Here is a 25,802-nt window from a genome sequence, read left to right on the forward strand (position 1 = left end):
GAGGTGTTGTCCAGCCTTAGCATTACTGGTAGACCCTTTGTCAGATGGAAGAACGCCCGCAGAGCTTGGAATGCTGCCCGAAGTTCCAGGACATTGGATACTATCCCTTGAGTAGGAAAACTCCACCTGCCCTGAGCCACTTCTGTAAGACAGTGGACCAGTGAACATCAGAGGAAAGTACAGGTAACACACAGCCGCACAGCAAATACAATAATAGCTGCCATGGAGATTTAGACAAATAAATGGGGTACTCACGAACCGCTGGCCACCAGGGATGGACGGACACACCCCAGACTTAGCATATTGTAAGGTACCGGCCACCCGCAGCAGCTGGGCTTTTTGGCCAAAGGCTACATAGCTCTTCGCCCCTACTCCATACCCCGCAGCAGCTGGGGCTTATTGGAGAAACTCAATACCCGACTGGTAGAGTCAGCCATCTCCTGGGATACATCTTCAGGTAGGATACAGGTAATCCTTTGGAGGACAAAAAAGGAACACGTGTGCTGAACAGGTGTAAAGATTTATGGGAGTGATGTCCTATGGGTAGGTTTGGAGGCGGGGCCAAACCCGATACGTATGCTGCCATGGAGTCTGTCAGGAAATAAAATATTCCATGGACTCACTATGCCTCTCAGCAAACAGCTTGGGGTGTCTACTTTCCAAAATGGGGTCATTTGGGGGGGTTTGTGGTATCTTGACATTTCAGGGCCTCCTAAACCATGATAGGTAGTGAGAAAATGCAATGAAAAATGAACGCCCTTCGAATTTCTGAAGGTGGTGATTGGTTTTCGGGGTCCCGTACACAGCTAGGCTCCCAAAAAGTCTCACATATGTAGTATCCCTGTACACAGGAGAAGCAGAATATATTTTTGGGGTGTAATTACACATATACCCATGGCATGAGTGAGCAATATATCATTTCAATGACAACTTTGTGTAAAAAATAAACTTTGTGTAAAAAATAAACTTTGTGTAAAAAATAAACAAAAATTTCTTTTTTTAGTCATTTTTCAAACACCTGTGACAAAAAAAAAAGAAATATTCAATGAGCTCAGGACATTCCTTAGGATGTCTACTTTCCAAAAAGGGGTAATTGGGGGGGTTGTACTGCCCTGCCATTTTAGCACTTAATGAAATGAGATAGGCAGTCAGAAAGTAAAAGCTGCATAAATTCCAATATTTACACCATAGTTTGTAGACGCTATAACTTTTGCGCAAACCAATAAAAATACGCTCATTGAGATTTTTTTTGTCAAAGACATGTAGCTAAATACATTTTGGCCAAAATATATGACATAAATTGAGTATATTAAATATTTTTTTAAAAGACAAAGTTGAAAATGTTTTTTCTCAAAATTTTCGCTCTTTTTTTATTAATATCGCAAAAAATAAAAAGGCGCAGAGGTGATCAAATACCACCAAAAGAAAGCTCTGTTTGTGGGAAAAAAAGGATGTAAATTTAGTTTGGGTACAGCATTGCATGACCACACAATTGTCAGTTAAAGTCACGCAGTGCCAAGCAGAGGCGGCTCTAGGCTTTGTGAGGCCTAAGGCAAAACTTGGACATAAGGCCCCACTCACGCCCATAATGGGAAAAATAATTAAAGCGATAAAAATTAACTGTATGAATTGCATATATTAAGACCTTTGTACTATGAATTCACAGTTTCTAGAATTTTCTCGAACCAATTCTTCTTTAATCAAAGATCATTAAACATTGGTTATGTTTGTATATATATATATATATATATATATATATATATATATATATATATATATATATATATATATATATATATATATATATATATATATATATATATATGCTCTTACATCACAGTCCCCAGCATTTTCCTATAGGCCATGATTCCCTGAGTCCCTCCTTACATCAGAGTTCAGTGTCCCACCTTACATAAGAGTTCTCCTTTGAATCAGATTCCCCCCAGCATCTCCTCCTTACATCAGAGTCCACAGAACTCCTCTTTACATTAGAGTCCCCCTCTTAAATCAAATTTCACAGAGCCCCCTTTACATCAGAGTCTCCAGAGTTTCCCCCTTACACTGTAAAAGGGAATTCTGAAGACTCTGATGTAAAAGGAGTTCTGGGAACCCTGATTTAGGGGGAATGTTGGGGACTCTGAAGTAAGGGGAGTTCTGGGAACCCCCGATTTAAGGGGGAATGCTGGAGACTCTGATGTAAGGAGAGTTCTGGGAACCCTGATTTGAGGGGGAAAGCTGGGGACTCTGGTGTAAAAGGGAACCCCCCCTTGCATCAGAGTTTCCAGAGACCCCCTTACACTTCCCTTCCTCAGTCCGCCACAGTCTAGGGCACGACAAGTCCCACTGCAGAAGGCTGTCATACCTGAGTCCCCACAGAGGGCACTGTAAATTCCAGTATACTGCACTGCCATAACTCCCTGAGGAATGGAAGCCTGCTATGCTTGGACTTGTACTGCTCTCTGTAGGGGACTGAGGAACTACTGCCTGCTATGCTAAGACTTGTAGTGCCCTCTGTGGGGACTAAGGCATGGCAGCCTGCTATTCTGGAACTTGTAGTGCCCTCTGTGAGGGACTGAGGATTCCTCGGTCCTCCACATTCTAGGGCCCTATAAGTCCCAGCATAGTGGGCTGTCATTCCTCAGTCCCTCACAGCTGGGGGGAAAACAACAGTTAGTTTAGTTAAACATCTAAAGGACAACTCCAACCAAAACTACCAATAATGTCACAGCCCCGCTACCCCTCATCTTCCACCTCGGGTGCTGTCATTGTGCAGGGCAAAGGGCTCCAGCTCCACCATGTTTGGCTTTGATGTCAGATATGCAGGACTGGCTCAGCTCCACTCTCTTCCCTGGCAACTGACTCTGGCATCACGGGGGGCATCTCCTCCTCCCCCAGCCACCCAGGGGCCCTCTCCTTCTACCCCAGCCACCCAGGGGCCCTCTTCTTCTCCCCTAGCCACCCAGGGGCCCTCTCCTTTTCCTCCAGCCACCCAGGGGCCCTCTCCTTATTCTCCTCCAGCCACTCAGGGTCCCTCTTCTTCTCTTCCAGCCACCCAGGGGCCCTCTCCTTCTCCTCCAGCCATCTAGGGGCCCTGTCCTTTTCCCCCAGCCACCCAGGGTCCTTCTCCTCCCCCAGCCACCCAGGGACCCTCTCCTTCTCCCCCCACCACCCAGGGGCCCTCTCCTTCTCCCCCAGCCACCCAGGGGCCTTCTCCCTCTCCCCCAGCCACCCAGGGGCTCTCTCCTTCTCCTCCAGCCACCCAGGGGCCCTTTCCTTCTTCTCCTCCTGCCACCCAGGGGCCCTCCCCTTCTCCCCCAGCCAACCAGGGGCCCTCTCCTTTTCCCCTAGCCACCCAGGGACCCTCTCCTTTTCCCCTAGCCACCCAGGGACCCTCTCCTTTTCCCCTAGCCACCCAGGGACCCTATTCTTCTCTTCCAGCCACCCTCTCCTCCCCCTGCCACCCAGGGCCTTCTTCTCCTCCTCCACTAACCATTTTAGGACTCTTCCAACACCCCCTTTGCATAGTAGACACCACAAATCGATGACCAGCCTGCAGAGTGACATGTCGGGGGCCTAGTTACCTGTATGTTCCTGGGCTAGGGCAGAGCTCTCCTCCCAGAGCAACAACCGATGATTTCAGTGTGAGCTGACCGGGCAGTCACTTCCTACTGATGCAGGTACACGCCCACTGATTCCTCCACATTTTAGGATTATATGATCAGACGGCCAATCCCCAGGCAGAGAAGGCGGGGTAAGTGTCAGTGGACAACAGACACCTGGCAGCCGCAGTGAAGGGACTGCAGCACACTGCTGCAACTTTTATATCCGAGGATTTAAAACAATATTTTACTTGGGAGATTTCCCTGACTGCGCCCTTCTAAATGTTGTCGCTCCGCCACTGGCTGCGAGGCCCCTGTAGGTGCGAGGCCTTAGGCAACCGCCTAATTTGCCTAATTAGAGAGCCGCCTATGGTGCCAAGTTGAAAAAAAGGGTCTGATATTTGAACAGCCAAATGCTCCGGGGCTTAAGTGGTTAAATACAGTTGATGGACAAATGTATAATATGAGACCATTTGTAATAATTAAACACATGTATTTTAAATGATATCTTATTTCATTAAATATTTTTCATTTGCAATGTTGTCTGTGCCTGGAGTTCATCTTTAAGATGGAGAAAAAAATCATAAGTTTTATCCAGTATGATAAGAGACCTGAGAACTGCCTGTTGTTGTAAGGCTCCATTCACACCTTTGGGCAACAGCGTCGCATGTTGCAGATTTGCTATCATTGCAACACGATTAATCGAGCAACAACCATGGCAAAATCGCACCGCGATTGGGGTGCCTATAACAAGTAATGGCATCTCAAAAGCATCTCGTGTTTTCCAGTGATTCTGTAATCGTGGGCAGAATCACGCCGCCAGAATCGTTGCTGGGGTGTAAAATTATACCACTGACTCAGGTATTCTCCATCTGGAAGCTATTTGTATGTGCAAATCTTTGCATGTTTGTTCTACAACCACTACAGTTTAACCACTTCTGGACCGGAAGGTTTTCTCTCTTAATGACCAGGGCATTTTTTGCGATTCGGCACTGCAATACTTTAACTGATAATTGCCCAATTGCGAGACGCTGTACCCAAATAAAATTGATGTCCTTTTTTTCCCACAAATAGAGCTTTCTTTTGGTGGTATTTGATCACCTCTGCATTTTTTATTTTTTGCGCTATAAACAAAAAAAGAGAGACAATTATGAAATAAAAAACAATATTTTTCACTTTCTGCTATATAACATTCCCAATAAAAAAAAATGTAAAATCAAATTTTTTCATCCTTGTATTCTGCTACATATTTTTGGTAAAAAAAATCCCAATAAGTGTATATTGATTGGTTTGCACAAAAGTTAGTGCGTCTACAAACTAGGGGATTTAGGTAATTTTTAAGTAATATTTTTAGTAGTAGTAATGGCGGTGATCAACGATTTTTAGTGGGACTGCGACATTGCGGCAGACAAATCGGACACCTAACTGACATTTTTTACTTACTACAGTAATCAGTGCTAAAAATCTGCACTGTTACTGTACTAATGACACTGGCAGGGGAGGGGTTAACACCAGGGGCGATCAAAGGGTTAAATGTATCCCTAGGGGGTGCTTTCTAACTGTGTGGGGAATGGGTTTATGGAATGAACACAGGGACCTGTGTTCCTAAATAGGAGGAAAAAAGGAGCCCTGTGTTCATTACTGACAGAACAGTGGTCTGCCGTGTTTACAACAGCAGACCGCCGTTCTGCCTCCACGGAAAGTGATCGCAGGTGCCCAGGAGCAATCGTGGCCACCGAACCTGAAGATCAGCTTCCCATCTGTACAGGTATGTGGTTTTGCGGGGGCCTGCCAACCTGCTGCAGTATGTGTACGGCAGCTGGTCGGCAAGTGGTTGAAGAGGTATTAAACTCAAAAACAAAAATGTAATATGATTTTTTTCACCTGATAACCCAGCTAGGAATTCACTTCCTGTTTTAGGGTGGCTGTTTTTAGGACAGCAGTACTGTCTCTAAATGGTAGTGTTGCATGGACTGGTAGATAGATGGCCGTTACATATTAAAATTGTCCGTTACATATTAAAATTGGCCGTTACATAATAAAATTAGACCTAACTCCAGCTAACACTTTTTTTTTAATACAGTTATAAAAACATTTTTTTTTCCTTTTGGGATAAAGGTTTTCCATAAATAAAAGCTGACCATTGTAAGCACCATTGTCATTGCTAAATGATTTGTCTCAACCCTCTACCTGCCACTTTTGCGGCACAACTTGGTCTGCTAAAGTAGAACTAAACTCTTAAAAATACTCACCTCCTCCTTCCAGAATTGTGGGGGTTATTTTCTTCGCCAACGACTGGCATCTTTTTCCCTGGCTACTTTTGGGTTCCATGTTTTTGGCTTCTCGATTGGTCAGCATGAATGACATCATTACACATGCACACAAGAGTCAATCTTCCTGACACAGCCGGAGTGTTGCTCAGTGTACATTCAATAGAAGACTGTTAGAAGACATGTAAGTGTGTGTTATTGCAGAGACAATGGGTTAATGTGTCTGCCTGTGTAAGCCCTTGTTTCTCCTGGCTGTGCTTGTTTCCTCATGTTAGTTGAGCCAGCCAGGCGCCAAATGCTACAATGTTTTGGTGTTTTTCTGTGTCCTTAGGTTGACCTGAGAGCTGGCGGCAATCAGGCTTTATGGGTTAACGTTTTTCCACCATTTCGGCCAAGTTACTGCCCCCTAAAGGTCAACCAGCATAAAAGGGGCTGCCTTCAATCAGTTGAGACTTGTGGAAATACTGCCAAAATGTAGCTGCTGCTGGATTGATAACCCTAATCCTTGATGGGGGGGTAATAGGAGCCTAATTGGAATGTCTGGCGAGGGCCTAGGCCTAGAGACTCCATTGACTTGTAGCTGTTAATCATGGCCCTGCTGCCTTTATGGAATACTGACATTAATGGACTTTAAGGGACTTACCTTCTGTGGATTATTGCCTATTGGGACTTTTGTCTTCTTCCTTTCCCTCCCCTTTCCCTTCCGCCAGGTCCGCTCCCAGTCCAGTTTTGCCCCTGTCCTTTGTGGTCCCCAGGTGAGGATCGCCATCCTGCTATGTTCCTGGGCCTTTTGGATCACACAACCTTACAGTACATAATTGGTGGATCTATGATGTAGATGTGGGTGGACCACATATCCATGTAAGTTCTGCATCCATCTGCATTGGTATTATAGATACACTGTTTGTATGATATAGATTACCTATTTGTTCTATGTACTGTATATACAGATATGTGTTGAGGGAACTGCGGACCAATATACCCCCTGAGGAAGACTTTGTTAAAATTGAAACGCGTTGGAGTTCGGGGGTTCGACATCTCGTCACTCCGTGTCATCATCCATATGCTCTGTGATATCCACCTTTTCATGTCTATGTTTGACCATGTACTGAAGGTTTTTTAGAAATTGATGTGACTTTTTTATGATAATTGTACATACTCTTTAGACTCCCTTTTTGTAATTATGCAATAAAGTGTTTCGCTTTTTACATATATCTTTTGCTTCATACATCTTTGCAAATTTTCTATGTAACCCTATTTACAAGGCATCTTAAACATCCCCTTTCCCCCATTTTTCTGGGAAAATTTTTTTTCTAGGATTTTTTCCAGGTTTTTTGCATGTCTCATGCTCCCTGAACCACTCTTTCACAATTTGAGCCCAATGAATCCTGGCATTGTCATCTTGTCATATTGGAATATGCCCATGCCATCGGGGAAGAAAAAATCCATGGTTGGAATAACCTACTCATTCAGTATATTCAGTTTGTCAGCTGACCTCATTCTTTAGGCACATGTAGTAACAATCCAATCGGATAATTACTGCATGCTTACTTTAGTTATTTGCTTAGTTAATTCCAGGTGGTGACCATTTTTTTGGCCAGGCAATGTATATTGTACATTCACATGAGGTTCTGCCTTCAAGGAGCTTACAGTCCAAAGTCCCTTGCCCACATTTATACACATACTTTTACTAGGGACAATTTAGACAGGAGCCCAATCAACTACCAGCATGTCTTTGGAATGTGGGAAAAAACCCAAGCAGGCACAACCCTAGTGCTGGTAGGCAGAAGGGCTAACCACTTAGCCACTGTGCTGCCACACACATGTAGACTGCATCTCTGTGATGTGAACCAGCCCTAAGTTCGGAGGGTGACACCACCGATCCAAAAAATGAAACACACAAGAAAAAAAAAAATACAGTAGGGATTCACTGTTTTCATCTTGGCTCTACCATGTAAATTAGGCCATGTGATTTATCCTTGTACTTATGTGAGTGGATGCACAATATTTCACACAATCTGCAGGTTGCACTATGGAATGCTTGCTTATCCCTTACATGCCTTAATGTACATGGGGGGAGTGGGGATGCAAACAGTGAATCCCTATTGATGTACCCTGGAGTTCCTGAGTACCATTCAACAACCTGTTGCTGTGATATGCTATATGGACAGATGATTACTGACAACATGCTGCTAGTTTCAGCACTGGTACTATGTGTGGTTCGTGAAGACAGCTGTGGCAGTTTTGATTTAGGTTTTTGTTAGATGCTGAGCACCAAGTGAAGTTTTTTTTTACCATTTAGGTAATATATCTCAAAAGGCTTAAAGTCAAAAGGCATGCTCAATGCACATGGCAGTACATACATATGTATATATACTGCATAAAACATATGCTGCCAAAAAAAAATATATATATATATATACAGTGGGTACGGAAAGTATTCAGACCCCCTTAAATTTTTCACTCTTTGTTATATTGCAGCCATTTGCTAAAATCATTTAAGTTCATTCTTCTTCCTCATGAATGTACACATAGCACCCCATACTGACAGAAAAACACAGAATTGTTGACATTGTTGCAGATTTATTAAAAAAGAAAAACTGAAATATCACATGGTCCTAAGTATTCAGACCCTTTGCTGTGACACTCATATATTTAACTCAGGTGCTTTCCACTTCTTCTGATCATCCTTGAGATGGTTCTACACCTTCATTTGAGTCCAGCTGTGTTTGATTATACTGATTGGACTTGATTAGGAAAGCCACACACCTGTCTATATAAGACCTTCCAGATCACAATGCATGTCAGAGCAAATGAGAATCATGAGGTCAAAGGAACTGCCTGAAGAGCTCAGAGACAGAATTGTGGCAAGGCACAGATCTGGCCAAGGTTACAAAAAGATTTCTGCTGCACTTAAGGTTCCTAAGAGCACAGTGGCCTCCATAATACTCAAATGGAAGAGGTTTGGGACGACCAGAACCCTTCCTAGAGCTGGCCGTCCGGCCAAACTGAGCTATCGGGGGAGAAGAGCCTTGGTGAGAGAGGTAAAGAAGAACCCAAAGATCACTGTGGCTGAGCTCCAGAGATGCAGTCAGGAGATGGGAGAAAGTTGTAGAAAGTCAACCATCACTGCAGCCCTCCACCAGTCGGGGCTTTATGGCAGAGTGGCCCGACGGAAGCCTCTCCTCAGTGTAAGACACATGAAAGCCCGCATGGAGTTTGCTAAAAAACACCTGAAGGACTCCAAGATGGTGAGAAATAAGATTCTCTGGTCTGATGAGACCAAAATAGAACTTTTTGGCCTTAATTCTAAGCAGTATGTGTGGAGAAAACCAGGCACTGCTCATCACCTGTCCAATACAGTCCCAACAGTGAAGCATGGTGGTGGCAGCATCATGCTGTGGGGGTGTTTTTCAGCTGCAGGGACAGGACGACTGGTTGCAATAGAGGGAAAGATGAATGCGGCCAAGTACAGGTATATCCTGGACAAAAACCTGACTTAAACCCAATTGAGCATCTCTGGAGAGACCTAAAAATGGCTGTCCACCAACGTTTACCATCCAACCTGACAGAACTGGAGAGGATCTGCAAGGAGGAATGGCAGAGGATCCCCAAATCCAGGTGTGAAAGACTTGTTGCATCTTTCCCAAAAAGACTCCTGGCTGTATTAGATCAAAAGGGGGCTTCTACTAAATACTGAGCAAAGGGTCTAAATACTTAGGACCATGTGATATTTCAGTTTTTCTTTTTTAATAAATCTGCAACAATGTCAACAATTCTGTGTTTTTCTGTCAGTATGGGGGTGCTATGTGTACATTCATGAGGAAGAAGAATGAACTTAAATGATTTTAGCAAATGGCTGCAATATAACAAAGAGTGAAAAATTTAAGGGGGTCTGAATACTTTCCGTACCCACTGTATATATATATCTATATATATATATATATATATATATATATATATATATATATATATATATATATATATATATATTTATATTAAAATGTGGTACTAGCATTATTTAAAAAAATGAGAAAAGATAAATATTCTATAAGAAGCAAAAAAACACAGCAAAATGCAATTACAAAGAATATCTATGTTTGTGTTTCTGTGCATAGTAAAAGTTCTATAGCTACAAGTATTGATGTATACTGTTAACTATATATATAAATGTTAGCCTGTTTATTAATCTGGCTTTAGCAAAAACAGGTTCCCGCATTTCGAACAACATTTTCAGACTTGTGAACATTGGTATTTACTATAACACTTAAAAAAAAAAAAAAAACATTCAAGGAAAGGCAAGGTGTCGTTTTTCTGGTCTGGGCAGGCTCAGTTTTGTTAGATTTTTGAACTAGGAGAAGTCAATGCCTGTTTGGATTTTATTAAATATGTCACTGTATACAGACAAATTTAGAAGTCTTTTAAAGCTGTTATTCTTTAAATGTTCAACAAATGTCTTAAACAAGATTTTTCTTTGCTTTGCACCTGCTTCTAGGAGTGGAACTCAGTTAGATGGTCGCTAAGTTTTGTGACCATTTGTAAATTTGGAATCATGGCAATTTGTTGACTGAGTGCTTTTGTAAATCCTTTCTTCTACTAAAAGTAGTCAGAGTAGCGAGCCCATTTCCTGCTATAGTAAATCAACTCCATAGTTTGTTGCCAGCACTAGTGATGAGGAAGGGATTGTATAATCAACACTAGGATTCAGAAAAGTTTATTACATATATAGATCCATATGATAAGTATTTGTAATAAAGCACAGACAAAATAGTAAAATATATCCTTAGATATGTAAAAGATGTATTTATTTCTTTACATCGGCGTCAGGCTTCTGAGGTTGCTCAGTATTTATCTGTTTTTCAACACTGGCTTGCTCTGTTCCTGATCTGAGATAGCTGACAAGACTTGATGCTCCTGCAGCAGAAACTGAACCTAACCAAGACAAGCCTGTGGCTACAGCTGACCCTGCCGCTGATGAACTTGAAGAGATATAAGATCCCAGCTGCTTAACATTATTAGCTGTGGCTTCCTCTGCCTCTGCAGATCGAGCAGTTAAGGACTCAGCCAATGGTGCCATACACTTGGCTGCAGTCAACAACATGGTACCATAGCCAGTAGCATTTACTTTAGCAGCTACTATTGGAGCCAAGATTGGTGCTCCTGCAGACAGAATTCCAAAACCAGCCAGACTCTTCCAACCTGCTGCTCCCAGCACTCCAGACATTGCTGTCACTCCTTTACCTGCTAAATCGAATCCCTTAGCTGCGACTGAACCCACACTTTCAGGACTTGAGTTCATGGCGAAGCCCAAAATTTGGGCTACTTTTGCTGCATCTATTGTCATTTCTCCAAAAATGGGTGCCATGTTCCTTATTTTCTGGAAAGTAAGAAATAGATGTCAGTTGAAATGATTATAATACATAAACATTGTGGCATTGACCATGATGGACAACCAGACATCTTTAGTGTATCAATCAGTTTACATTTTTTTTTTTTTTTGTAGATTAATCCCCCAAGTCAATTACAATTACCTAAAATTATACTGAGCTACATTAAAGGGTAACTTCACTTTCATGAAAAAAAGTATAGAGCGTAAAAAATATCAATATAGCATATACAATTGCTACACAAGCATATTGTAATTTAATGTCATGAAGAATTACCTTTTCAGTCTGCAGCCGCTGTAATTTTCTAAAAAGTCAATACAATATGACTCCTGGAGAATGTCTGTACTCTGTTGATCGATTTACTTCTGTAAATCATCCTGTTGGGTTTTCCATGCAAAATCAGTGCTGCAGGGTATTGCCAACAGTGCTGATCAGCGTATTCTGATGCTGGGGAAGATTTCTCGCTGTCAGAATACAATAGCTCAGTGGGAGGATTCCCCCATCCACAATAAATGTGTGGAGGGGGGAATCGACTCATGTATGGGCTACCTAAGGGTTAATCACATCTAAAGGCAGGGGTGTGATCTCAATTTTGGCACAGGTCAGATAAGCATTATGGTTGCCCTCAAAGGGCTAGTTATATCTGTAAGACTATATAAATTTATAAAAAAAAAAGAATTGGTGCAGGAACGCAACCACACCCCCATCGAACCGCATCAAATGGTGGGTGTGGCTATATTGCACTAACAGCAGGAGGATCTTAAAGGGGCAATAGATACCAGGATTGCATTATATGAGTTCAGGGATACGTTATGTACAGAGTGCAATTTCAGGGTGCCCCCCCCCCCTCAAAAGCTTCCTCGCATCTCATCTACCCGGCTGACTCTAGTACCTCCCTGCAGTGTAGGCGGTTATGCCTCTCTCTCATTTGAAGGGAGATCACTGGTCGGCATATGTGCACCTTAGCAAAGATGGGAATATTTATTACCACGTGATTTATCATCCCACATTGCACCTGCATCTTCCTTGTCCCTGCTGGGACAGGCAGTGATCTGTGAGAGCCGCTGAGAGGAAATCTATCCTTGTAATCACAGAAGCCTTCAGTGTTTACAAGTGATAGTGGTGAACGAGGAGCAGAGGGCGTGAGCCAGAGGAGGCAGAATTGAGTTCTGCCACATTCTGACTGAAAAAGCCCTGGGTGCGGGGGCCACATGAAATGGTCTGGCGAACAGATTCGGCCCACGGGCCTTGTGTTTGACAAATGTGTCTAAAAGGGATTGGAGACACCAAAGCTCATCTCATCAGAGCACTCCAAGTGCATCGGCTGAATAAAATGAATTAGATACCACCATTCACAATCAGTATCCAAAAAAACATGGTGGAATATTTCCTTGGAACAGAAACAGGTAGGAATCTGTAACTAAGTTTGTTAAAATCCTTGCAATGTACATAATACACCCAGGGGGTATTTATTTTCCCAACAAAAGGTGAAGTTACTCTTTAAATATTTATTTTTGTGTACTATAGTTTTCTATTCTCTTTGCCAGGCTAAGCCCCCGTTCACATAGGGGCGACGCTACTTCGCACCGCGACCTCCGAGGTCGCGGTGCGAGCAGCGCGCCGCGACCTCGGAGCGGCCGCCACGGACTTCATAACATTGAAGTCTATGGCGGTTGCCTCCTGCTTGCCCCAAAGAAGCTCCGGACCCTTTTTCTAAGTCGGAGCGACTTGTGTCGCTCCTATTAGAACGGGTCCGCAGCTTCCCTATGGGAGGCGACCTACGGCGACCTGTGAGGCGACCAGGGCTTAGACTCTCACAATACCAATAAACAAAAGACAAAATAATATTTAAATATTATTTCATTCCAAACAACTAAAAATACATTTTAAGAGTTTTATACTGCCAATTAAATAAAGTGCATGAATATTATTTGGCAAGTATTCTAGAGGAAACAAAAATATTTATTTACACGATATATATATATATATATATATATGTAAATGATTATAAGATTCAGTCATTTATCACACTTACAATATCCAGATTTCCACTTCCATATTTCAGTTCCAAGGCAAATTCTTGGCAGCTGGACTCATATGGTTTACTCTGACCCACCATCTGCGAAGCTGTTTTTACCACTGCATCATTGGGCACAGGCTTCAGGTCATGATAAATGTTGCTCACTTCATACTTGCATCCCTTTGCCTCAGCCTCCTGTGTTTTTTTCTCAACAACATTGGACTCTCCGTGTACAGCACCACTACCAATAATCCTGCCTGTGCACACAGAATGGAATCTCATTTAATATAAAGGACTAACAGGTAAATCAAGTTAATAAAAAATCTAATAAAATATGCGTTCTTTGGGTTTTAATTCGATTTTGTGATCTGAATCTTAGGTTTACATGAACATTTCTGTGTGCTCCAGTCCCTGTGATCCCTACATACAGCCCCCTTTGGCCTTATGTTTTTAGTAGTATTCTATATATCTAATGAGCATAGTTAAAGAGAGTTGTGTATCTTTAACTGCTTTGTAGAGAAAAATCAATGGACAAAGCTCAATAATACAAGCTGAAATTCTTACACACAAGTGGATAATTCTGAGCAGTGATTCATCCCTCAGGCTTTATAGCAATTTGATAGCTGAGCAGGATACATATACACTATATTGCCCGAAGTATTGGGACGCCTGCCCTTACACACATGAACTTTAATGGCATCCCAGTCTTAGACCGTAGGGTAGTCCCCTTCCTGTTCCAGCATGACTGCGCACCAGTACACAAAAGCAAGGTCCATAAAGACATGGATGAGCAAGTTTGGGGTGGAGGAACTTGACTGGCCTGCACAAAGTCCTGACCTCAACCAGATAGAACACCTTTGGGATGAATTTGAGCGAAAAACTGCGAGCCAGGCCTTCTCGTCCAACATCAGTGCCTGACCTCACAAATGTGCTTCTGGAAGAATGGTCAAAACAGACCCTAAACCTTGTGGACAGCTTTCCCAGAAGAGTTGAAGCTGTTATAGCTGCAAAGGGTGGGTCAACTCAATATTGAACCCTACAGACTAAGAGTTGCATGTCATTAAAGTTCATGTGCGTGTACAGGCAGGCATCCCAATGCTTTTGGTAATATAGTGTATGTATTTATTGACAGACGTGAGATATTCAGCTTTAGGAATGTAACCACATTTGATATGAACCCTCTAAATATGTATGCATACTATTTTTTTTTAGCTAAAGGGTGTTTTATAGAGCTAGATAGGGAATGCTAAAAACATTAAACAATTTTTGTCATCCAAATGTATCATAAAGTACAACATATATTTGTATTTGTATTAAAGCACACTAACTAAAAACTTCAACTGTATGTTCCACACTCAGAATCCAGAGATAAATATCTTTGAAATGAGTGTATTTAGAATGCATTTGACTATAATTATAACACAGAATTTCGTTTTATCACACTTTTTGATATTTTTTTAATGATACATAGTTCTTCCTTAGTACCTACCTGTTAAATCTACAATATGTCCATTACCTACATACACAGCCCAGCGGCGATTTCCAGGTTGCAAGATTTCAATAATATCTCCATTTGTAAAGGTGGAATGCTGAAATAAGAAAAAAAAAATATATATATATATACTATATATACACATATATTATATATATATATATACAGTATCTCACAAAAGTGAGTATACCTCTGACAATTTTGTAAATATTTTATTATATCTTTTCATGTGACAACACTGAAGAAATGACACTTTGCTACAATGTAAAGTAGTGAGTGTACAGCTTGTATAACAGTGTAAATTTGCTGTCCCCTCAAAATAACTCCACACACAGCCAATAATGTCTAAACCACTGGCAACAAAAGTGAGTACACCCCTAAGTCAAAATGTCTAAATTGGGCCGAAATAGCCATTTTCCCTCCCCGTTCTCATGCGACTTGTTAGTGTTACAAGGTCTCAGGTGTGAATGGGGAGCAGGTGAGTTCAATTTGGTGTTATCGCTCTCACTCTCTCATACTGGTCACTGGAAGTTCAACATTACACCTCATGGCAAAGAACTCTCTAAGGACTGAAAAAAAGAATTGTTGCTCTACATAAAGATGGCCTAGTCTATAAGAAGATTGCCAAGACCCTGAAACTTGGCTGCAGCACGGTGGCCAAGACCATACATCGGTTTAACAGGACAGGTTCCACTCAGAACAGGCCTCGCCAAGGTCGACCAAAGGAGTTGAGTGCACATGCACAGTGTCATATCCAGAGGTTGTCTTTGGGAAATAGACGTATGAGTGCTGCCAGCATTGCTGCAGAGGCTGAAGGGGGGGTCAGCCTGTCAGTGCTCAGACCATACGCCGCACACTGCATCAGATTGGTCTGCATGGCTGTCATCCCAGAAGGAAACCTCTTCTAAAGCGGATGCATAAGGAAGAGCCGCAAACAGTATGCTGAAGACAAGCAGACAAAGGACATGGATTACTGGAACCATGTCCTGTGGTCTGATGAGACTAATAAACTTATTTGGTTCAGATGGTGTCAAGCGTGTGTGGCAGTAACCAGGTGAGGAGTACAAAGACAAGTGTGTCTTGCCTACAGTCAAGAATGGTGGTGGGAGTGTCATGGTCTGGGGCTGCATAAGTGCTGCCGTCACTGGGGAGCTACAGTTCATTGAGGGAACCATGAATGCCAACATTTACTATGACATACTGAAGCAGAGCATGATCCCCTCCCTTTCGGAGACTGGGCCGCAGGGCAGTATTCCAACATTATAACGACCCCAAACACACCTCCAAAATGACCACTGCCTTGCTAAAGAAGCTGAGGGTAAAGGTGATTGACTATTGAGCATCTGTGTGGCATCCTCAAGGTGGAGGAGCACAAAGTCTCTAACATCCACCAGCTTTGTGATGTCGTCATGGAGGAGTGGAAAAGGACTCCAGTGGTAACCTGTGAAGCTCTGATGAACTCCATGCCCAAGAGGGCTAAGGCAGTGCTGAAAAATAATATTGGCCACAAAATATTGACACTTTGGGCCCAGTTTGGACATTTCAGCCCCGTTCACACTAAGGCGACCTGTGAGGCGACCTGGTCGCCTCACAGGTCGCCGCAGGTCGCCTTCCATAGGGAAGCTGCGGACCTGTTCTAATAGGAGCGACACAAGTCGCTCCGACTTAGAAAAAGGGTCCGGAGCTTCTTTGGGGCGACCAGGAGGCGACCGCCATAGACTTTAATGTTATGAAGTCCGTGGCGGCCGCTCCGAGGTCGCGGCGCGCTGCTCGCACCGCGACCTCGGAGGTCGCCCCTGGAAGTAGCGTCGCCTGCATGTGAACGGGGACTTCCACTTAGGGGTGTACTCACTTTTTTTGCCTGCGGTTTAGAAATTAATGGCTGTGTGTTGAGTTATTTGGAGGGGACAGTAAATTTACACTGTTATACAAGCTATATACTCTTTACTTTACATTGTAGCAAAGTGTAATTTCTTCAGCGTTGTCACATGAAAAGATATCATAAAATATTTACAAAAATGTGAGGGTGTACTAACTTTTGTGAGATACTGTATATATTTATATATATATATACACACACACACACAAAATTGCTAAATCAGTAACAACAATTTTTAAAAATTGCTTTGACCTATGAAGAGCAAAAATCTGTAGGGTTACTAACAATAGAGCAGGGTGTGTTGTACATACGCCTTTTGAACGGATTAGAAATGAAAGTGTGTGGTATGGCAGCATGACTATTTCACTGCCGGCAACAGAAGGGTGAGACACAGCATGCATGCAATAGTTGAATGCATTTGTCATTAGAATCCAGTTATGCTCTCTAGCTTTGCAAAAAAAAAACAAAATCTGTCCATTTTTATAAAAGAAGCTAATGACTCTTAAATCTTACATTGTGCCTTTTCCTTTTTATTATGATGAGGCATATTCAAAAAATCGCAAATCTGATATTAACCAAATTGTTCTGGAAATTTTAGAGATAGGCAACTCCAATCCTCATATTGATTAGTGCTTCCAAATTATTAACTACTGTAGTAGGGAACAGACACAAAAAGATACACTCAGCATCTTTCCAAATACTGTTCTGTTTATTCTGCGCAATTTAAGTTTTTAATACATATGATTATGTAGGCATCATATTTAATATTAGAATTGTACTTTAATTGGAGGCACAGTTTACATTATTAGTGTTCACAGTGCCTCTCTGCGGTGACATATTTTTGTATAATACTTTTATTGTAGCAAGGGGCGTAACATAGCAGGCTCATTTCTAATTAACATAACATAGGCAGGCTAATTAGGACTCAAAAAATTAAAATATGTAATCAAAACATTGTTAGGCTAAGATCACACTGGCATTAAAAGCAGGCATTTGAGGGGCATTAAAAACGCCCCTCAAACACTTATGCACAAGATACAAGATACAATAGACAGCACACCGTGCTGTTCCCATAAACATGAAGCATTAGCGTTGCCTTGCTTCAAAATTGAAGCCTCCTGTCGAGTCAGGAGGCGTTTGAATCCCTTCAACACCTCCCATTCAAGTCTATGGTAACGCTTAGTGCAACACATAGGCAAAGCATACAAAAATAGACTACAGTAATATACAGAATTTACAATTTCTTGTACACAAAAATAACCAAATAATAATAATAAAAATAAATAAAAAAATAAATAGATAAAATATTCAGTGACATTTTAACCTCGCTAGCGGTATCCCCAAGCGTGACTCGGGGTAGGAATTTTCTGCTATTAGCGGTATCCCCGAGTCACGCTCGGGGTGAATGGCAGAGCTATGCAGACAGTGCAGCGGAGCGTCTCTTACCTTATCCTGGCGATCCAGCGATGAGCTCTCATTGCTGTGACCGCCAGTGAGATCTCCGCCGCTCGTCTGTCGGTAGGAGGGCTTCCTAGTTCCGTTCCCTGCAGCAGCAATGCTGCATGGGAGCGGAACTAGAGAGGGAAATTAAAAAAAAAAAAAAAAAACGTTGCACAAAACACATAACACATTTTATATTATACATATGCATATATATATATATATATATATATATATATATATATATATATATGCATATATATATATATATATATATATATATATATATATATATATATATATGCATATATATACATATATATATATATATATATATATATATATGTATATATATATATGTATATATATATATTTATATATATACCTATATACACACACACATATATATATATATATATATATATATATATAAAATTATATTATTGATTCGATTATAATTCATGCGTTTTATATATATACACACACACACACACACACACACACACACACACATATATATATATATATATATATATATCTATATACACACACACATATATATATATATATATATACACACATATATATATAATATATAACGCATGAATTATAATCTAATCAATAATATAATTTTATTATATATATTATATATTAAATAATAAAATAATATTATTGATTCGATTATAATTCACTTGTTTGTGTTTCAAATTTATCACATCTGGGATGTCTACTAGAGACTTGTTTTGGTCAGGTTTAAGTCAGTAATTACTAAGAATTGTAGGCCTATAATACATAACGCCAAATTTCCATGAAAAGAATTGTACCGCTTTTGGAACAGAATTCCTGACAGAATCATACCGCCAGGGAGGTTAAACAAAACCATTAGGAATGTTTGATTTTTGTCATATTCACTGCTTTATAAACATACCAATAATTATGTTACTAGTACATAGGAAGGTGAAGCCACAAAATTTAAAAATGAGATAAAAGGTATTAATTCAAACTAAATAAAGGTTTGCTGCAGCTAAATTTAGGCCCAGAACACACAGAACAAGTATGTGGTCTGGAGTATCATCTACAATGATACAACAGATTATTGCTATATCGTTACTACTAATTATCCATGTAATAGCTTGATTTAACAATCATTGACAAAAAAAATTGAATAGCTTGAAGTAGCTGGTACATCTGAAATGTTGCTGTCAGAATAAAAGTGGGTCTCAGCAGAGGTGCAGGGAAGCATGCTAAGTGGAGAGAATTGTAGGACATCTTACCACCCATACATATACTGTGGCAGGTCGGCTAGTTCCCGCAAAACGTCAGGAAGCTGATCTGTGGGTGTGGTGGCCGCTATTGCCGCCGAGCACCCGTGATCGCTCCCCATGGAGACAGTACGACGGTCTGTTGTTGTAAACACGGCAGACCACTGTTCTGTCAGCAATGAACACAGGGCTCCTGTTCATTTCATAAGCCCATCTCCTACACAGTTAGAAAGCACCCCCTAGGGACACATTTAACCCTTTGATCGCCCCTGGTGTTAACCCCTTCCTTGCCAGTGTCATTAGTACAGTAACAGTGCATATTTTTAGCACTGATTACTGTAGTAATGTCACCGGTCCCCCCAAAAGTGCCAAAAATGTCAGTTAGGTGTCCGATCTGTCCGCTGCAATGTCGCAGTCCTGCTGAAAATCGCTGATCACCGCCATTACTAGTAAAAAATAAATAAAAATTACATAAATCTTTCCCCTAGTTTGTAGACATGATCACTTTTGTGCAAACCAATATACTTATTGGGATTTTATTACCAAAAATATGTAGCAGAATACAAATTGGCCTAAAATGATTTAAAAATTCGATTTAATTTTTTTTTATTGGGAATGTTATATAGCAGAAAGTAAAAAATATTGTTTTTTTTTTTTTTCAGAATTGTTGCTCTTTTTTTGTTTACAGCGCAAAAAAATAGAAATCGCAGAGATGATCAAATACCACCAAAAGAAAGCTCTATTTGTGGGGAAAAAAGGACATCAATTTTATTTGGAAATAGCAGCGTACGACTGCGCAATTGTCAGTTAAATTAACGCAGTGCATTCGCAAAAAATGACCTGGTCATTAGGGGAAAAACCTTCCGGTCCAGAAGTGGTAAAAGACCAACTCCAGATGACTAAAAACTTGCTTGTTTTGTCTACTAATCTGATTATCCGCTCCTTTGGCAGATGGGGCTCCCCCATTCTCTGGTGGTGGACTGTCCCTCTGTGTCATTACATTCAATGCAGGACAAAGGACCCTGCTTTGATCTTGATGATATCAGGACCATAGACTGCTGGAGTGTGGGGGAAATTTAGCTGCATGGAGGAGCGGAGGATCAGGTAAGTAAATCTTTCTTTTTTTTTTTGTTCCCCTAAACAAAAACAAGCAATTATCAGATAATTTTTAAGCTGCCTGGAGTTGGGCTTTGGGTATGCCTGAAGACAGTGACATACAGTGCCTTGCAAAAGTATTCGGCCCCTTTGGACTTTGCGACCTTTTGCCACATTTCAGGCTTCAAACATAAAGATATAAAACTGTAATTTTTTTGTGCAGAATCAACAACAAGTGGGACACAATCATGAAGTGGAACGAACTTTATTGGATATTTCAAACTTTGTTAACAAATAAAAAACTGAAAAATTGGGCATGCAAAATTATTCAGCCCCCTTAAGTTAATACTTTGTAGCGCCACCTTTTGCTGCGATTACAGCTGTAAGTCGCTTGGGGTATGTCTCTATCAGTTTTGCACATTGAGAGACTGACATTTTTGCCCATTCCTCCTTGCAAAACAGCTCGAGCTCAGTGAGGTTGGATGGAGAGCGTTTGTGAACAGCAGTTTTCAGTTCTTTCCACAGATTCTCGATTGGATTCAGGTCTGGACTTTGACTTGGCCATTCTAACACCTGGATTTGTTTATTTGCGAACCATTCCATTGTAGATTTTGCTTTATGTTTTGGATCATTGTCTTGTTGGAAGACAAATCTCCGTCCCAGTCTCAGGTATTTGCAGACTCCATCAGGTTTTCTTCCAGAATGGTCCTGTATTTGGCTCCATCCATCTTCCCATCAATTTTAACCATCTTCCCTGTCCCTGCTGAAGAAAAGCAGGCCCAAACCATGATACTGCCACCACCATGTTTGACGGTGGGGATGGTGTGTTCAGGGTGATGAGCTGTGTTGCTTTTACGCCAAACATAACGTTTTGCATTGTTGCCAAAAAGTTCGATTTTGGTTTCATCTGACCAGAGCACCTTCTTCCACATATTTGGTGTGTCTCCCAGGTGGCTTGCAGCAAACTTTAAACAACACTTTTTATGGATATCTTTAAGAAATGGCTTTCTTCTTGCCACTCTTCCATAAAGGCCAGATTTGTGCAGTATACGACTGATTGTTGTCCTATGGACAGAGTCTCCCACCTCAGCTGTAGATCTCTGCAGTTCATCCAGAGTGATCATGGGCCTCTTGGCTGCATCTTCTCCTTGTATGAGCTCAAAGTTTAGAGGGACGGCCAGGTCTTCGTAGATTTGCAGTGGTCTGATACTCCTTCCATTTCAATATTATCGCTTGCACAGTGCTCCTTGGGAAGTTTAAAGCTTGAGAAATCTTTTTGTATCCAAATCCGGCTTTAAACTTCTCCACAGCAGTATCTCGGACCTGCCTGGTGTGTTCCTTGTTCTTCATGATGCTCTCTGCGCTTTAAACGGACCTCTGAGACTATCACAGTGCAGGTGCATTTATACGGAGACTTGATTACACACAGGTGGATTCTATTTATCATCATTAGTCATTTAGGTCAACATTGGATCATTCGGAAATCCTCACTGAACTTCTGTAGAGAGTTTGCTGCACTGAAAGTAAAGGGGCTGAATAATTTTGCACGCCCAATTTTTCAGTTTTTTATTTGTTAACAAAGTTTGAAAAATCCAATACATTTTGTTCTACTTCATGATTGTGTCCCACTTGTTGTTGATTCTTCACAAAAAATTACAGTTTCATATCTTTATGTTTGAAGCCTGTAATGTGGCAAAAGGTCGCAAAGTTCAAGGGGCCGAATACTTTTGCAAGGCACTGTAACAATAGCCATAACAGCCCACGCATCTGATATGGCGTGGGTTTCCCCTTAAAATCTATACCAGATCCAAAGGGCCAGGTATGGATTGAGGGGGGACACCCACACTTTAAAAAAAAAAAAAATGTAAACCAGTATTTGTTTTGTTTACATTCTGCTGTCAGCAGAGAATCATGAGCATCCAGTGGGGAACTCACAGAAAAGACAGTGTGGTAGCTGTAGCCTCCGACTTCAAGCAGATGGACGCTGGAAGGTCTTCATAGGGCGGAATTGAACGATCCCGTCTTTTCTGTGAGTTCCCCACTGGATGCTGATTTCTGATGCCTTTTATCCATCGATCAAATGTGAGTGTTCTTTTGGCTTTCCAACTAAATAAAGTGTCTGTGTCTGAACATACTGCACTATGAGGAGTTTTTTCCTGTTTTACATGCTGTTGGTCCATTAACACTGCCTTGAGAGGATTGGAGTTGAGCATTCAGTGGCTTTTCCTGTTGGAGGATACTATCTACTTGTCCATATGTTGTGGTGTGAGGATTCCTTATTAATAGCGTTTGAGATCTCTGTAATGGGGATCATCTGACTATGGTAAGAGGCCATACTCACTGGTGATTGGTGGAGGCTACATCTTCTTATTTAACACTTGTGTCTTGGACTTCCTATTGGACTCCTTTCCTCCATGGACTGTATCCACTATTTATAGTCACTTTTGATGTACTGCGCATACCATTACTTCAATTACTGACTTACCATTGTGATTTTTGATCTATCATTGTGATTACTTTACCAAGCGCTGCATACCTTGTTTTTATGCTGGAATAAGGGTCTGGTATGAGTTTTGGGAGGGACCCCATGCCATTTCTTTTGCATTTTGGTGTGGAGTTTCCCTTAACATCCATACCAGACCCAAAGGCTCCTACGTTGTATTTTTTTCAGAATTTTTAATTTCTGGCAATTCTTTTGTTTACATTCAGCTGTCAGCGGGGAAACCTGATGAGTCATCAGTTGTTAAGGACGCAGGGGCCACCTTGTCATCCCAATCCTTAACAACCAGCTATTCTTCACATAGAATTTGGATTTGTCAATCAATTTTTGATTGATTCGAGCTCTAATTGTTATGAAAATTTGGAATTAGTTAAATGAATAAAACAAAAAATGAATAAAACGGAACTAAACAAAACGAAATGAATTCCAAAACGAATCAACGAAATGAAATTAGTAACATAACAAATCTATCCGAAACTAAACACATTTTTCTATTCTGCACATGTCTAGTTGCACTAATTTTCCTCAGAGCTTAGTAAATGTGGTAAAGCTCTGCTGATTTCCCTTATCAAACCATGTGCAAGCAAAAATTCAGTTTTTTTTTTAATTTCCTTGCACCTGATTGGGTATATTTCACATATATTTTGCAAAGTGCACAGTCTATTTGCCTTTAGTAAATCTACCCCATAATCTTCCTCAGACTGTAACAATCCCAGAGCATCTCTTCAGCAATAAATATTAAAAACAAAGGGACAAATGGTAAATAAAGGCTAACAATTAATCCTCTGCACTGTTGCCCCACTCTTCTTCTGACAACTTTGTCCACATCTTTGGTCATAGGTAGAATACTTACTATGCTGACAGCACTCATGTTACCCATCCTTGATTTAGCCATACTTTTGGGGGGGGTTTTCTAATATGGGCGCACACCAAATCTGGTGCAGCTGTGTATAACAACCAATCCGCTTCTGGGTTTTATTGTCAAAGCTTAATTGAACAAGCTAAAGTTAGAAACTGATTGGTTACTATGCACAGATGCCCAAGATTCTGTGTGCACCAGTTTTAGTAAATCACCCTCTTTGTGTTTAAATCAATGAGAGTAGGGAGGTTACCAGGGGTCCTTATCAAAATAATCTATACTCACACGCCTGCCTAGACTATGTGATTGATGATAGATGTACACACGCTGGACATTTTTTTTTTATTAAAGGACTTCTCAGATTCTGTGCTTCTATACTATGTACCCCTTATTCATTGACATCGGGGGAGTAGTTTCTGGGTGCCCTCTTATTGTTAAAAGGGTCTTCCAGATTATAATAAGCCCCCTGCCAGCATGCCCTCACAACCACTAGGCTAGGGTTGTTGAGAAGAGGCCCTTATCCTATCAACATGGGGAAAAGATGCTTTGTCGGGGGGGGGGTCCTCCCTGGCAAAGTGCCCCCCCTATGTTGAGGGCATGTGGCCTGATATGGTTCAATGAAGGAAGCGCAGACTCATCTCTCCCACCCTCCCCTTTCCTGGCATGCTAGGCTGCATGCTCAGATAGGGATCTGGTATGGATTTGTGAGGAGAGATGGGTTTTGCGTGGGATCCTCCTTATCAATTCATAACAGACCTGAAGGGCCTAGTATGACTTGGGATGGAAACCCTATCCAGTTTTTTTGTGTGGGAGACCCCAAGTAACTATTTTAGACCCTCATCTAGGATAAGGATCTTGTATAGATGAATGGAATTCATCCAGAACAAATGTGTATTGATGCTTGTAATTACTGTACTTTTAGTCTGGATCTCCTACTTCTTCTAATGAAAATGTATGATGATTGTAGCTGAGAGTTTACCTTTGTCTAGACAGAGGAACTGTGGGGAGATCTTGTGCATGCACTACAATATTTTTTCATTACATGATGACTCCTGATGATGAAACTTGAAAAGATAGATGTTTAGAGTGCTGCCTATTATTTATTTAGAGTGTATTATTCCTTAAGAAAGCCCAATCTATGGTTTCAGCATCATTATTTATGTAATTCCCTCCTTATGTACTGATGTGTTTTGGGTGTACATTAGCTTATGTAGCACCCTCCTAGAAGTAAAGCGGGCTGCTAGGTAAGTTTAGTTGGCTCCACTGCAATCAGAAGAGCAGGGGTTGTGCGCATGCGCGCGGGCACGGGAGAGGACATGTCCTAGCTGCGCTCCGCACACCACCGGTCACAGCCCAGCTAAATCTAGCGGCGGGAGTCGGCGAAATCGCCCCAACAGGTTACCGGGAGGCGGTGAGTTTGCCATGAGGCGAGGGAGCTCGGGTCCTCCCAGGAAAAGGCAGTATAAGCAGGGCAGTAAGCGGGACACTCCACGGCCTACCCCGGGCCAGCAAGTCTCCTTCTCCCGAGATGGCGCTGAGCAAGCAGGCCGCGCGGAGCGGCCGGGACGCGGCCCAGGAGAGGCCTCCGAACCCAGCATCTCCCCACCTGCCAACCTCTTCTCCCTTCAGGGAGGAATTGGGGGACCCCTTCTCCTCGCAGCAATCGGGTCAGTCGGGGTTGAGCCCAAGCACAGCAGCGGGGTACCAAGCACCATCCCCCGCAGCCTCCTATGGCGACCCTGCGCCATCATGTTCCCCGAGCTCCTCCTTGGATAGGAACATGGCCGAGCTGGCGGATTCCCTTTTCAGCCAACCTAGCCCCCCGAATGTGGATCCAACGCCCCCCCAGGCCTCCTACTCGGGGGATGCAGTTTTGCTGGCACGCTTTTCTACATTGCTGCAACAGGAACTATCCAAGGCTTGTTCTATTATCACTACAGACATCAAGCAGGACCTACAAAGCTTTGGGGTACGGCTGGACACCATCGAACACAAGGTG

General features: G+C 41.8%; 1 protein-coding gene and 1 long non-coding RNA gene across 2 annotated transcripts; both read right to left on the minus strand.

Moving 5' to 3' along the window:
- Window positions 1-10,503: 10,503 nt before the first annotated feature.
- On the minus strand, window positions 10,504-13,375 carry LOC309566009 (uncharacterized protein; the record flags this gene model as incomplete). The annotated part of the gene is made up of 2 exons (XM_082271028.1): window positions 10,504-11,246; window positions 13,292-13,375. The coding sequence occupies 2 exons, from the start codon at window positions 13,373-13,375 to the stop codon at window positions 10,674-10,676; spliced, it is 657 nt and encodes a 218-aa protein (XP_082127154.1). The 3' UTR covers window positions 10,504-10,673.
- Window positions 13,376-13,398: 23 nt separating this feature from the next.
- On the minus strand, window positions 13,399-14,881 carry LOC309565838. The gene is made up of 2 exons (XR_014225837.1): window positions 14,766-14,881; window positions 13,399-13,533 (listed from the first exon to the last, which is right to left on the minus strand). It is a non-coding gene; the product is annotated as an uncharacterized lncRNA (long non-coding RNA).
- Window positions 14,882-25,802: the final 10,921 nt, after the last annotated feature.

This window comes from Pelophylax lessonae (genome assembly GCF_965119305.1).
Source record: "Pelophylax lessonae genome assembly, chromosome: 10".
In the NCBI taxonomy this organism is placed as follows: domain Eukaryota; kingdom Metazoa; phylum Chordata; class Amphibia; order Anura; family Ranidae; genus Pelophylax; species Pelophylax lessonae.